This window comes from Balaenoptera borealis, assembly GCF_965194805.1.
Source record: "Balaenoptera borealis genome assembly, chromosome: 6".
Taxonomy (NCBI): Eukaryota; Metazoa; Chordata; class Mammalia; order Artiodactyla; family Balaenopteridae; genus Balaenoptera; species Balaenoptera borealis.
The window spans coordinates 29,791,368-29,805,747 of record NC_138863.1 but is presented as its reverse complement, the minus strand read 5'-3'; the positions used below and the strand labels follow the sequence as shown (position 1 = coordinate 29,805,747).

The following is a 14,380-nucleotide window of genomic DNA, read 5'->3' as shown; positions in this document are numbered from 1 at the left end:
CTGACTTGCTCCTCATAACAACCCTATAAGGTTGGAAGTAGGTACAATTATTAGAACATTTATCCTCATTTTACAGATGAAGAAATAGTTAAATTTTTCCAAGTAATATTTCCAAAGTTGAACAAGATCTGTCAGACCTGGCAAGAAACAGTGTTTAAACAACTCAGCACCAAACAATAATAAATTATTGTATACTGAGTATTGTTAATAAGGTATAATACTTTTTATTGATGGATTCATTATACTACAATTCACAATAAATTTGGGGGGTATTCTGTATGAAGTTTAGGCTTTAAAATTTTTCCTGTATATCTATTCAATTCTTATAGTGGTCCACAAGGTTTTTTGAGGCAAAATGGGACAGTAAAAAATATCTCTAATTAAACATTCTTGCCTTTAGTCTTTAACTGGGTAACAATGGGCGAGTTATTTGATATTTCTTGGGTCTTAATACCGATTGTTAGCAGGGTTTTGTGAAAATTAGACACAATGTACTTAAAGCTTTAATGGCACATATTAGAATGTCTTTTCTAAATTGTATTATTTATTATTCCAGGGTCTTTCCAGACTGCCGTCTTCACCTAAAAGGACTTGGCCTTGATCCTCTGTAGATTTCTCATGTTGACTCCCTCGTTGCTTAGAATCAAAATTCCATCAGCTGTTATTCTTCTCATCTATATGTATTTTTCTTCTATCTGGCTCTCTTCTTCAGAAAGTTTTGCAACCATCATCAATGTTTATGGTCACAATAACCTTAATATTTAGCATTAAGTGACTAATAGGTGCCCATGGGACAGACTTTCATGTTTACTTTATGTAAAAACCAACAAATTTTATTGAGTACTACTTAGCCCAAACAAGGTATTCTTTACAGAATTCCAAGTTCAACACATGCTGCCTAGATGGCAGTCCTAGGATCCTGGACCATCTTAGTTATATATCACCTTTTCTCCATTTGAATGCAATATTCCCTCACCAAGAATCCTATGAAATCTACACTCATTCATTGAAGACTACTGTGCAAAACACAAAACTGAAAGTGTTTGCCCCCTTGAGGTCAGCAACAGTGCTAAGGGATAAAGAAGGAAGAGAGAGATAAGAAGTTTGTATTAAATTCAAAGACTTTCAGCAAGAATTTATACAATTTATACAATTTCAGGCAACTGAGAATTTTAAGCAAAGTACTTTAAGCGAAGTATACAACTTCATGACTGAAGTGAATAAAATAATTCTGAAAAAACTGTTAACAGGCGACAAATTTTGCACAATTTTTGAAGATAAAGTACTGGTGACATACTATAGTCTAAAATTTTTATCCTCTGTTATATCAGTAAAATCGCAACCTATAGTTGGGCTAAGTCTTTGATGAAAGCAAAAAGGAATAAGGATTACAAAACAAAGGATTCTGAACATAGATTTTGAAAACAAATTAATATAGCATTAGATTATCTCCTAGATTAATTGGAAATTTTTAACTTTTTTTGACAATTGAAAATTATGAGAGCTGTTAGTTTTGTCTTTTATTACTGGAATAATTTAGTTGACTTAATACTACAGATGGTGTTAATATAATAAATATGGAACATCAATGAGGACCTAAATTATATCTCTTGAAACCTCCCTCATTCCAAGGGTGTATGTGTGTGCAATCTATTATACAAAGAAAAATATCCCATAAATCACCATGACATTATATAAACAGATTCAAGAGAAAACAGAAAAATGTGTTATCCATTAAGCTTCTCAATACTGATTCTTAGACGTAACAACCTATGGAATCTGTACTAATGGGAGGAAATTATGTGCAGCAGTTAGGAACAGTGGGCTTTGAAGTCAGAGAACCAGGCTTGATTCTATGACTTTTTTGCTGTGGCCTTGGGCAAGCTACCCAATATCCCTGGGCTTTTGTTTCTTCACCTGTAAAATGAGATAATACTGTCTGACAGGGATGTAAAAGGACAAAACAAGATAATGTATGTAAAACCAGAGTGCTTAGTACGTAGAAAATCCTAAATAATCATTAGCCATCATTATTATTATTATTATTAGCGCTGTCCAAGATACACATCTGATGTATGATTATATTATATATATTTTCTATTTACCCAGCTTCACAGAATACTTAAATCTTTTCTTTAGCACTAGAAAAAAATAGGTCCTAATGGAAGCTATTATTTCATCCATTTTACAAACATAAGTGATCAATGAAGATAAACAAAAATTCATATTTTAAGGATTTTCTTTTTTATGTCACAAAGATTATTAGTGCTTTTACATGAAAGGCCATCTATACATGTTTATTAAACTATTTAACGTATACACACAATACATAAATGTTTGGAAACCTCAAAGTTCTTTGATAATTGCAATATCATTTTCAAATAAAGCATGGTAGAACCTTAAATATTACATAATTTAGATTATTTTTTAGAGAGATACACCTCTAAGAGATCATGCCAACGTAACTGTCCTTTAACTAACTGGGTGCTAGTAGATGTTTCAGCATATGGTTGGTTCCTCTACTGCATGGGCACCCTCTGTGACAGCTTTGACACATTTAGCCATTGTCTGTGAGGCTCTGCTAATTGAATCTGAAAGATATCAAGAAAATGTGCGTTTTGATAATACAACTTCAAAAGAAGCACACAGTAAAACTTTCCTGTTGCACATATTCAGGAACAACAACAACAAAAAAGACTGGAAGAGTCTATGTAACTATACGTAAACATTGTAAAATCAATAAGTTCAGAAGATAAGCCCCTTAATAGCTAAATGCTTTTAATAAGTACTCCTAGGAATGATTAAATAATTATATACAGCCATACACAGGGCCAGTATGCAACCATTAAAAATATTATAGAAAAGTATTAAAGATAGGAAAAGAATGTGCAATATACCATTATTGAAAAAAGGTTACAGAACAGTATAATAAAATCCATGAATTCACTTTATGGGTGAATTTTATGTATGTGAATATTTCAATAAAGCTGTCCAAACCCTCTCTCCCAGAGTAAATAAGTAATCTCATTTTTAGTTTAAATAAATTAATATATGTGTATATCCCTGGATGACTGGCCAAAATGTTAAACATAGTTATTTCTGGGTAATGGGATCATAGTGATTTTTCCTTGCTCTTGTGGGCTTAGGTATGTATTCTACAATGAACATAACTTTTATAATACAACTGAAAAAAACCTATTACAAATAATCTTAGGGTTTCCCTGGTGGCGCAGTGGTTAAGAATCCGCCTGCCAATGCAGGGGACACGGGTTCAAGCCCTGGTCCGGGAAGATCCCACATGCCGCGGAACAACTAAGCCCGTGTGCCACAACTACTGAGCCTGTGCTCTAGAGCCCACGAGCTGCAAATACTGAGCCCACGTGACACAACTGCTGAAGCCTGTGCGCCTAGAGTCCATGCTTTGCAACAAGAGAAGCCACTGCAACGAGAAGCCCGCACACCTCAAAGAAGAGTAGCCCCTGCTCGCCGCAACTAGAGGAAGCCTGCATGCAGCAACAAAGACCCAATACAGCCAAAATAAATAAATAAAAATAAATTAAAAAAAAAAAAAAATCTTAGATACAAACTGCACCAAGAACTTGAAAAATATACTCCTATCTGGTTTTAGACAGAAAATTATTTTAATTTGTCTATCAGCTACCTCATAACCTAGATGTTATATCAAGTGTTGTAAAATCTGTAGTAAACAAGTTTGTTAGTCTGCATTCCTTAAGCACATTCTTAACAATTTACATCAGAAGCGCCATTTAGCATGTTTCACATTTTAGTGTTTTGATTCTTGTACTGTAAGTCTCAGAAAAACCTTCACAGATGTTTGTCACTTAGAAAATTCTCCCTAAATTGCTACACAGTAATTCTTCATATAGTAGTAAAATTTTATATTTAAAATCTGTTAATTCTTGGATTTTCAAACTCTACTTACATTTCAGAAAGAAAAGAAATTAGAGTAAAATCTGAAAATATAAAGTTACATTAGTTCTGATATTTGAAAAATCTTCTGAGATTAAAAACATCAAATACTACCACTAGCACGTTGGAATCATAATGCTAAATTAGGTGATTTTACTCCTTTCTACCTTTCATGTTGGGCAGTCATGCTGACAGCTGCGTACCTGTCATGTAGAAGTCTCTTATCGTTAGCTGAGGTGGAACAAGTGGATCAGCAAGAAGCTGCTGGTTCACGAGCTGCAAGAAAAGAGTAAGAGATCAATAATAATAGTATTGAAAATCAGTACTGTTACACCAGAGGATACATTATTATGAAAACTGCATATAGGCGTGTTTTTACCTTGGAAAGCTCATTTGCTTGCTGGAAATAATTAGCTCCTTCGACATCATCATATCGAACAAGATTAGGAGAGACTTCTTCCAATCTGTTCCTTACTTGATCCAGAGTATCATATGGAAGAGTCATACCTGCAATCTGTAACATAACAGGTTCCAAAAATTGACATAAAGCATTAATACTTAAAAATTTCAAATAATACATCATTGCAACTATGGTAAAATAATGCAGTACTACTATGAAAAATATATTGGTGTCCATTTGTATGTATATTAAGCAGGTGGTTAAGTGGGGAATACTACTGTCAATAATTCTTCTAATTCATAAACAGCTGTCAATACATTAGTAATTTGTTTTTAGAATATACACTGATTATGAAATAAAGAAATGCTTTGCTAAATTTGAATGCTTTGGCTAACCTGCTATTGCTCATATATAAAGTTGACAGACAACTGTATATTATTATTTTAAATCTCATGATGCTTCTTTTTATAGTCAAAGAGTTAAAAAGACAAGTCAAAAGTAAAAACACCTATTTCAAATCCCCATGGTTTTTTTTTTTTTTTTCGGCCACGCCACGTGGCCTGTGGGATCGTAGTTCCCCCACCAGGGATCAAACCCGCGCCCTCCGCAGTGAAAGTGTGGCGTCCTAACCACTGGACCGCCAGGGAATTCCCCAAATCCCCGTTTTCTGAACACGTTTTTCCTACAGAGATTATTCAAATCATCTCTGCATTTCAGACGTGCATCTTCCTTGACTTCGAAAATCATTCTGACAAGCTAACATGTCAAACATTCCATTAGCAGCATCACTAAGGACAAATACCTCAGAAAGCGCTCTTATAATTTTCCAGTCTTCTCTTGCCAAGCCAGGAGGTGTCACTGCTACTTTAGTCTGCTGAGCTCGGCCCTCAGTATTGACATAAGTAGCAGACTTCTCTGTGTAAGCAGCGCCGGGGAGAATAACATCTGCTATAGGAGCTCCAACATCACCATGATGTCCTGCGAAAAGATGGAAAATGGCAAACAACATTTTAGCACAAAGCTGATTAGGTATTATACATGAACACAGGATATACCCTTTTAAAATTACATTTTTATAATTATAAGTGTTTTAAAAATTAAAACAATATAGTATTGAAGTATTTGGAATAAAAATTAAAGCCCACTTTGCCCACAGTTAAACTCCCTTCCCAAAGAAAACTATTGTGAAAGCATTTGGTATGTGTCTTCCCAGATTAATTTTTGCAAATACACAAATATGTATAACAGCATAAACACACATATTATGGGCAACTAGGTATATCATTTTTCTTGATCATTACAAAGTGGAAACGCTCAGATGTATCTTAGTGAAATTTGGTAAAGTAAACTGAAATGGTGGAGGAACAAAAAGTGTCAGGAGTATGACATACAGGAGTACGATTAAGAGCATAAACAGACGATTACAGAAAATAGTATGCTGAAAGACTATCACTCATTAAAAGTTTAACAGAAGTGTTGGAAGAAAAAAGAAACTTTAGTTAATTGAAAAAGTTATAGAACAATATTTAAAGTTTGATCTCATTTATGTACATGTTTGCATATGCATAGAAGTACATATGAACTGTGCATATCTAAACCATCATCAATGATTATCTCTGGATAGAACTAGGACAGGATTTTAGTTTATGCATTTTGGTTTAACTTTATTAAACTAAAGATATGAAATATTACATAATGCTTTTTATGTAGCATGGCAATAAAAAGCCTAGTATAAAAGTATGGTGTTTGTGTTAAATGAAGTGAAAAGTTATATAATACTTTTCTCTATAAAATATCCAGGAATACTCGACTCCATTTATTCCAAAGAAGCTTGATTATATTTGCAATGAGTTAGAGTTCAAGAAAATGAGTCAAACACAAAAAGCCAAAGGAGTGCTATTAAATATAATTCATTAAGTGTCTTATGACACAGGACTCGTGATTTTCTAACTTTTACACTGTTTATATATATAAAAAAGCTTCCCCTTGATTATATAATAACACTAAATATTCTTTGAAAAACTGAATTTAATGTTACATAATATTTTGTAATTTAAATTACTACTACTGGGGGCATTTAGGTTTCTTCTAATTCTTTGTTATTAAAAAACATGAGGTGAGGGGCTTCCTTGGTGGCGCAGTGGTTGAGAATCTGCCTGCCAATGCAGGGGACACGGGTTCGAGCCCTGGTCTGGGAAGATCCCACATGCCGCGGAGCGACTAGGCCCGTGAGCCACAATTACTGAGCCTGTGCGTCTGGAGCCTGTGCTCCGCAACAAGAGGCCATGATAATGAGAGGCCCGCGCACCGTGATGAAGAGTGGCCCCCACTTGCCACAACTAGAGAAAGCCCTCGCACAGAAACGAAGACCCAACACAGCCATAAATAAATAAATAAATAAATAAAAATTGTATAACTTAAAAAAAAAAAAATGAGGTGATAATTCTTTTTTTTTTTTTTTTTTTTAATATTTATTTATTTATTTATTTTTGGCTGCTTTGGGTCTTCGTTGCTGCGTGCGGGCTTTCTCTAGTTGGGGCGAGCAGAGGCTACTCTTTGTTGCGGTACGCAGGCTTCTCATTGTGGTGGCTTCTCTTGCTGCGGAGCACGGGCTCTAGGTGCACAGGCTTCAGTAGTTGCAGCACACGGGCTCAGTAGTTGTGGCGCACGGGCTTAGCTGCTCCGCGGCATGTGGGATCTTCCCAGCCCAGGGCTCAAACCCGTGTCCCCTGCATTGGCAGGCGGATTCTTAAGCACTGCGCCACCAGGGAAGTCTGATAATTCTTAATAGCAATAGCAACTATGTAACTAATAAACCTATTTTTTTTATAAACCTATTTTTTTAAATATAAAATCTAAAACATTTAAATATCTATAAAAATACATATTAACAAATATTTTTTTAAAATTGGTGTGTGTGTAGGGAAATTCTCAAATGGAAAATATTCAATCCACTAAATATATTGCCATACAGTTTCTAATATACACAATGTACTATTCTCTTCTGTTTCTAGTGCCATAGATGCTACTAACCTTGATAAATAATGAAACAATCCTTTGGCAAATCCTGTCGAGTAATACAACCTCCATCTGCTCCCAGGAGAAACAGCACTTTGGGAGGGTTCTTCCGAATTGCTTCCACCCCAGGTTTATAGCCAAGGTCCAAAGCAGCTACTTGGCTTGCAATCCTGTAAAACAATTATGAGCTTTTAGCATACTTGTTGTGTTTTCATTATAAAAATTTAAATGTGATTCTTGAAATGATACCTAGTCTCTTTTCTATTCAATGCTGTCAAAGATCTTCCCTCATCTTTTTTACCCATTTGAAATAGATGTCAAAACCAGAAGCAGCCATCTTGTACTGTTTTAAGAATGGCAAAAAAGTAAATAAGATGCTTAGGACACTGTTTCTTCATGAAATAATACTTAATGGACTAATTCTGGAAACTTTATGCCAACTGCAATCGTCTTAAGTTGATTTTTATTCAATACAGTAAGACTTGATAAGTCAAGCACAGTCATTAGAGAAAAATTAGATGATTTTGAAAACCAAAAGGGAAAAATTTAAACACCACTCATAAAACTAATTCAGAGAAAACTATAATTAGTACACTGATGTATGTCCTTATGGAATTTTTTCAATGAACATATATTACTATTACAAGCAGATAATAATCTTTTAAAGAAAAGGTTTCAAAGAACTATACTTTGAACATTTGAGAGTCTTTGGTCTAGTTTGCTATTGTTAATTTTCTTTAAAGAGATAGTAGCCATTTTGAGGACCTACTGTGAATAAAGCTAGTTGGGTTTTACCTATTTGGTAAGGGAGGAGGGCAGGTCAAACGAACTCCCACTAGATGCTGCTGCTCTGTCAAACTCTCTAATGGGACATCAAAAGAATAAAATACTTTGAAAAATTTAACAAAAGAAGTGCAAGATTTGTATAATGAAAATTACAAAACAACTCCAAAGGAAATTAAAGACCATAACGAATGGAAAGACATCCTATGTTCATGGATTGGAAGACTTAATATTGTTAAGATGGCAATACTTCCCAAATTGATCTATAGATTTAATGCAATCCCTATCAAAAAATCACAGCTGAATCCCTTGCAAAAACTGACAAGTTGATCCTAAAATTCACATGGAATGCAAAGGACCAAAAATAACAAAATCTATCTTTTTTTTTTTTTTTTTTGGTCACTCTGCATGGCTGGCAGGATCCTAGTTCCCTGACCAGGGACTGAACCTGGGCCCACGTCAGTGAATGTGTGGAGTCCCAACCACTGGACTGCCAGGGAGTTCCCAATCAAATCTATCTTAAAAGTAAACAAAGTTAGAGAACTCACACTTCCCAAGTTCAATTTCAAAACTTAGCTCCCCCTGCTGCCCCACCGACACAATATTTTTTTTTAATGTCTCTCATTCTAAGCCTTGATGTCTCTCAAAGATCTGAGCAGAGACTCACACGCTAACTTATGACAGAGCCCACCTCATCTTGGAAAACAAACTAAGTAACCTAAGTTTGCCTCTGCGAGAATGATCAGTAAACAAAAAAAAGATTAAAAGATTCTCCAAGAATTAGAAAATATGCTTTACTCTGAAATATAAGAAATAAAGACAAGGGACTTCCCTGGTGGTCTAGTGGCCAAGACTCCGAGCTCCCAATGCAGTGGGCCTGGGTTCGATCCTTCGTCAGGGAACTAGATCCCACATGCCACAACTAAGAGTTCGCATGCTGCAACTAAAGATCCCGCATGCCGCAAGTAGAAGACCCTGCATGCTGCAACTAAAAGACCCCGCATGCCGCAATGAAGATACTGCGTGCTGCAACTAAGACCCAGCACAGCCAAAATAAATAAATAAATATAGATAAATAAATATCTAAAAAAAAAAGGAAAGAAAGAAAAGGTTTTAAAATATCTGTTTCATGTTCTCAACAAGCATTAAAAGGTATGTCCTAATAAACTACATTGAATTTTCATGAAAAGGAAAACTTAGGTAAGAATGAAATAAAAAAACAAGGTTAATCAATTAAAAATTACAATGATGTCAGTGCGCTTCATAATGAAAACTCACAAATGACATAAGAAATTCTACCTAAACATCGAAAGAAAGTGAGAAAAATTATGAGAGAAAAGATAAGAGATAAAAGTCTGAAGGGCCAACCAATGCATAACAAATAGAAGCTTCTGCATGAACCAAATAACAATGTAAAAGTAAACCAACTGGCTTTTTCTGAACTTAAAAGGAAAAACCATATCAAAAATTTCAATTTGAAAATGGAGAGTTCTATGATATTCCCAGGCAAAGGTAATGTCAAATGAATGTCACTCAGTTATATTCTAGTAGAAATTTTTAACATCAAAAATAAGGAATCCAAAGGGTGAGCAGGTGGACAAAAACACATACATATATAAAATCAGGTTATAATCAGAGACAAAACTCAGATTAGATGAGATCTTCTCTAAAATGTGAAAGAAAGGTGAAAAAAAACCTTGAGTATTAAAGGAAACAACTTGTGATCTTTGTATCTAGCCAAGTGGTCATCTGTGAGAAGGCATCAGGAAGACATTGTTAGACACAGAAATTTTTCTTAAAAAGTTATCAAGTACCCGTTCAGTAAAAACAAACAACAAAAAAATATTAATAAAGACATGGATTCAAAAGTGAATTAAAAATAAGAAAATATCTAGTCTCTTTTCTATTCTAAAAATTCTAAAATGCTAAAAATTGTGGCTAGAAAGGATCTAGAGGTGGTCAATGCAAATAAACTATTTAAAAAATATAAAGTTTTTGGGACTTCCCTGGCGGTGCAGTGGTTAGGAGTCTGCCTGCCAATGCAGGGGACACGGGTTCAATCCCCAGTCCGGGAGGATCCTACATGCCTCAGAGCAGCTGAGCCTGTGTGCCACAACTACTGAGCCTGTGCTCTAGAGCCCACGAGCCACAACCACTCAGCCTGTGTGCCACAACTACTGAAGCCCGCGTGCCTAGAGCCCATGCTCTGCAACAAGAGAAGCCACTGCAATGAGATGCCTGCACACCTCAACAAAAGAGTAGCCCCCGCTCGCCACAACTGGAGAAAGCCCGGGTGCAGCAGCAAAGAACCAACACAGCCAAAAATTAAAAAAAAAAGTTAAAAAAAATGTTTACGTGATGAACTACAATGCTAAATTAAACCAATAAGTGGGGAAATAGAACACTGAAATTAATGTTTAAGAATGTATTTGAACACTTTTAAATTTAAAAAAGTTTGCCTAGCAAATTTAAGAGTGTTTAGCTTCAATCCTTAAACAAATTTGAAGATTTGAAAAATAATACTTAAGGTAGAAAGGATTATGGGAAATTGGAAATTCATTCACTAATGCAAAATGAATAACATGTTAAATAAAAGGAAAGGCTAAAAAAATTATATATATTCATATTATATAGCTATTAATGTTTATGTTTATAAAGAATTTCTAATCATGAGGAAATTCTTGTTTGGTAATGAAAATCAATCAAAATCAGGACACAAAATTGCATACACAGTATGACTTCAACTATATAACTAAAAAAATATTTATACACACACACAAAGAAACCCAAAACAAAGTGCGCAAAAATTGCAACAGTAATTATCTACAGATTGTGAACTATGGATAATTTCCGTTTTTGTATTCTTTCTTCTCTTTCCAACTTTTCTAAAATATATCTGCACTATTAATATTGCCAGAGAAAAACCTCACTTTATTTGAATTCTCACGTTAGCTTACATACATTTATTTATTTATTTATTTATTTATGGCTGCGTTGGGTCTTTGTTTCTGTGCGAGGGATTTCTTCAGTTGCGGCGAGCGGGGGCCACTCTTCATCGCGGTGCGCGGGCCTCTCACTGTCGCGGCCTCTGTTGTCGTGGAGCACAGGCTCCAGACGCGCAGGCTCAGTAGTTGTGGCTCACGGTCTGGGAAGATCCCACATGCCGCGGAGCGACTGGGCCCGTGAGCCACAGTTGCTGAGCCTGCGCGTCTGGAGCCTGTGCTCTGCAGCGGGGGGGGCCGCGATGGTGAGAGGCCTGCGCACTGCGATGAGGGGTGGCCCCCACTTGCCGCAACTGGGGAAAGCCCTCACACAGAAACAAAGACCCAACACAGCCATAAATAAATAAATAAATAAAATTAAAAAAAAAAAAAAAGTCAGAGGACTTACTGCAATTTTTGAACCACAGTATCTAAATATGATACAGATTTTTAAGATTTTATTAGCACTTACTGCAATTTGGATATTTTTAATATTATTTATTATCTTGGCTTCTTCTCACACAAAATAAAGGTTTCTATTTCACATCTGCTACTGAGATAATGTTGCTAAATATTAAGTTGTTTGTAAACCTAAATGTGACAGTGTACACAAAATATACACAAAATTATAGATTATAAAACAACTACTCAACTTACCTATGAAGGATATTCATAACTTTCCAATCACCAGTAACACCACTACTCATCCGAATCTTTTGAGCAATGTTGGAAACAGCTGCAAGAATTGCTGCCCCATCATTTCTTTGGAGTGCAGAACTGCCTAAAACCACCATTGGTTTTTTAGCTTCCTTTAGGACCTTTTAGAAAAAAGAACTTTCATTTAAAAAAACATTAGAAGTGGGAAGGAAATCTAAAAAAGAGGGAATAAATGTATATGTATAACTGATTCACTTTGCTGTACAGCAGAAACTAACATAACATTGTAAAGCAACTAAACTCCCATAAAAATTAATTAAAAAATAAAATAAACAAACATTAGAAGTAACTAAATCTAACCAAATTTGCATCTATAATATGCTGTCCCAAGTTTTAGTTCTAACGTGAATGTCTTAATTTGCTAGTCGACATATGGATATACATACAACCAGATTTACTCAAAAATGTCTTGCCAATGCTACTGTGAAATAGCTAAACTAGTATCAAATAAAACAGATTTTCAAAAAGGAAGCATTGGGAATGAAAACCCTAGCCAAACATCCTTTGGTCAGAATGACTATGGATAGGTCCCAGAAAAAACTGAGGAATGCCCGTACAGAGGTTCAGGTGATTTGTAACAGGAGAGACCATGCTGAAGTACCATGTCTACTATATTCTATCTACTCTCTATGCCCCAGACAGGGAGGAGAAGGTAGGGAAAGCAATGATCACTAGATCGCAATGCAGAATACCTTAAAGTTAAGGGCTTTGCTTTAAACCACAGTAACTACCTGAATACCAAAAACTGAGAGGAAATGTATCGCAAGTGCAAAAGAAACTACACGTACAGTGGAGGATGGAAAAATTAGAAGTAAAGCTGTAGACTGTAACAGTTCACTCTCCTGCCCATCTTCTGTGTCATTCTTCAATAAATAGCTGGACCCAATCAATGAATCAGCATGAGAATTATGCCTAGATACTACAAAAAGGAGGACATTGACAAGAGGAATTTCCCAAGGAAATGTGAAGAGCTTTCAGTAGCCTCAAAAAAATAAGAAACAGTTTTCAATAGCCTCAAAGAAAATGAAAAACAAAACAATTCCTCACTTAAAAAAAGAGCTCAGAGAAGTTACATAATAGAGTATTATGGAAGATTTTCATCAGAGAATTCAAGAAAGAACTAGAAGAGAAACAAAGTAGAGATGAAAATCATTCCAGAAACAATAAAAAACAGAATTAAACACGACTGTAAATACCAGGACAAGAAAGACAGTTTATATGAAATTATATAAAATAAACTGAAAAAGAACAAAAGAATAAAGAAAAAATGACAGAAAAGATAGAAGAGGAGATCCAATATCTGCATTGTTAAGAGTTCTTAACAAAAAGAACTAATTAATGGAAAATACATTTAAATATATTAGAGAAGAAAATTTTCCTGACGAACACTCATCACCTTCTGGGGCATAGGGATGCGAACTAGAGAGAAGAGAAGGATTCTTCTCAATACATTTTAAAAAAATATTTTTGATCACAGTAACAATAATGATGTTACTCAAAACCGACAAAGAAGTTGGTTTGGCTGCTTTGTCCCCTCACACTTGACTTTCTTCTTGCCTACACATGAAGCTGTCAGTAAAGCAACCATCTTGGAACCATGAGGAGAGGCTCACACACAAACACACGTGAGTGAGTAAATGCACTGAGGATAGCAAAGCAGGAAGGTAGGCTCCTGCCTTCATGACATCCTTGGACAACTGCACCATCTGTCAAACTGCTTACCTTCAGAACCACTGTTATGTGAGAAACAGAAACCTTTTACATTTTTTTAACAATCACCATCCCACACATCACATACACACACACACACACACACACACACACACACTACTCCTAAAATAAAGAGAATCTTGAATCTTCAGACTGAAAGGTGCATGTCCCATTAAAAAAAAAAATGGTAGAGAACCACCATCACTAAGACATATTCTAGTGAAGTTACTAAATTTCATAGGTAAAATATCAAGCATGAAATATCAATAAAAAAGTATCTAGACAACAACAACAAAAAATAGGACAGGGTTGGAAGACAATATGGCTGACATTGGGCTTCTTCTCCACAGTTACAAAAGGCAGTATCTATGAAGTTCAGAGGGCAAAAAAAGTATAACCCTAGATCTTTATATCCTGCCAAGGCTCTCTTCAGGAATAAAATAAACATTCTCAAGTAAGAAAGAACTCGAGGAATAGTGCACCTACATCTCTTCTTGAAAACAAAAACAAAAACAAGCAAACAAACAAAACCAAACCCCAAAGCTCTAAACTCCAGATGGCAATTAAATGAATGTAAATAAAGAACTTAGTAATGAAAAAGTCATGTAAAAAAAGCTGGTGAGGGACTTCCCTGGTGGTCCAGTGGTTAAGACCCCACACTTCCACTGTAAGGGGCACGGGTTCGATCCCTGGTCGGGGAAGTAAGATCCCGCATGCCGCGTGGTGTGGACAAAAAAAAAAAAAAAAGAAAAAACAAACAAACAAAAACTGGTGAAATTTCTTTTAGGAATAATAACCCTTGCTGTAAAGAAAGATTTCACTGAAGTTTAAAGTTTAATTC

General features: G+C 35.4%; 1 protein-coding gene across 2 annotated transcripts in view; it reads right to left on the bottom strand.

Moving 5' to 3' along the window:
• Nucleotides 1-201: 201 nt before the first annotated feature.
• The window catches only part of NDUFS1 (NADH:ubiquinone oxidoreductase core subunit S1), a 32,268-nt gene continuing 18,089 nt past the window's right edge, over nt 202-14,380 (bottom strand). Inside the window, exons 14-20 of one of the 2 annotated variants that reach the window (XM_082397060.1) lie at nt 11,770-11,930; nt 7,364-7,518; nt 5,133-5,308; nt 4,310-4,444; nt 4,134-4,206; nt 2,482-2,591; nt 202-1,069 (exon numbers count right to left, since the gene is read on the bottom strand). In XM_082397060.1, coding sequence (XP_082253186.1) covers nt 2,500-2,591; nt 4,134-4,206; nt 4,310-4,444; nt 5,133-5,308; nt 7,364-7,518; nt 11,770-11,930 — 792 coding nt within the window. In that variant the 3' untranslated portion in view covers nt 202-1,069; nt 2,482-2,499. Of the gene's footprint in view, nt 2,592-4,133; nt 4,207-4,309; nt 4,445-5,132; nt 5,309-7,363; nt 7,519-11,769; nt 11,931-14,380 lie in introns of both variants that reach the window. The other variant, XM_082397059.1, reaches the window with a different exon arrangement.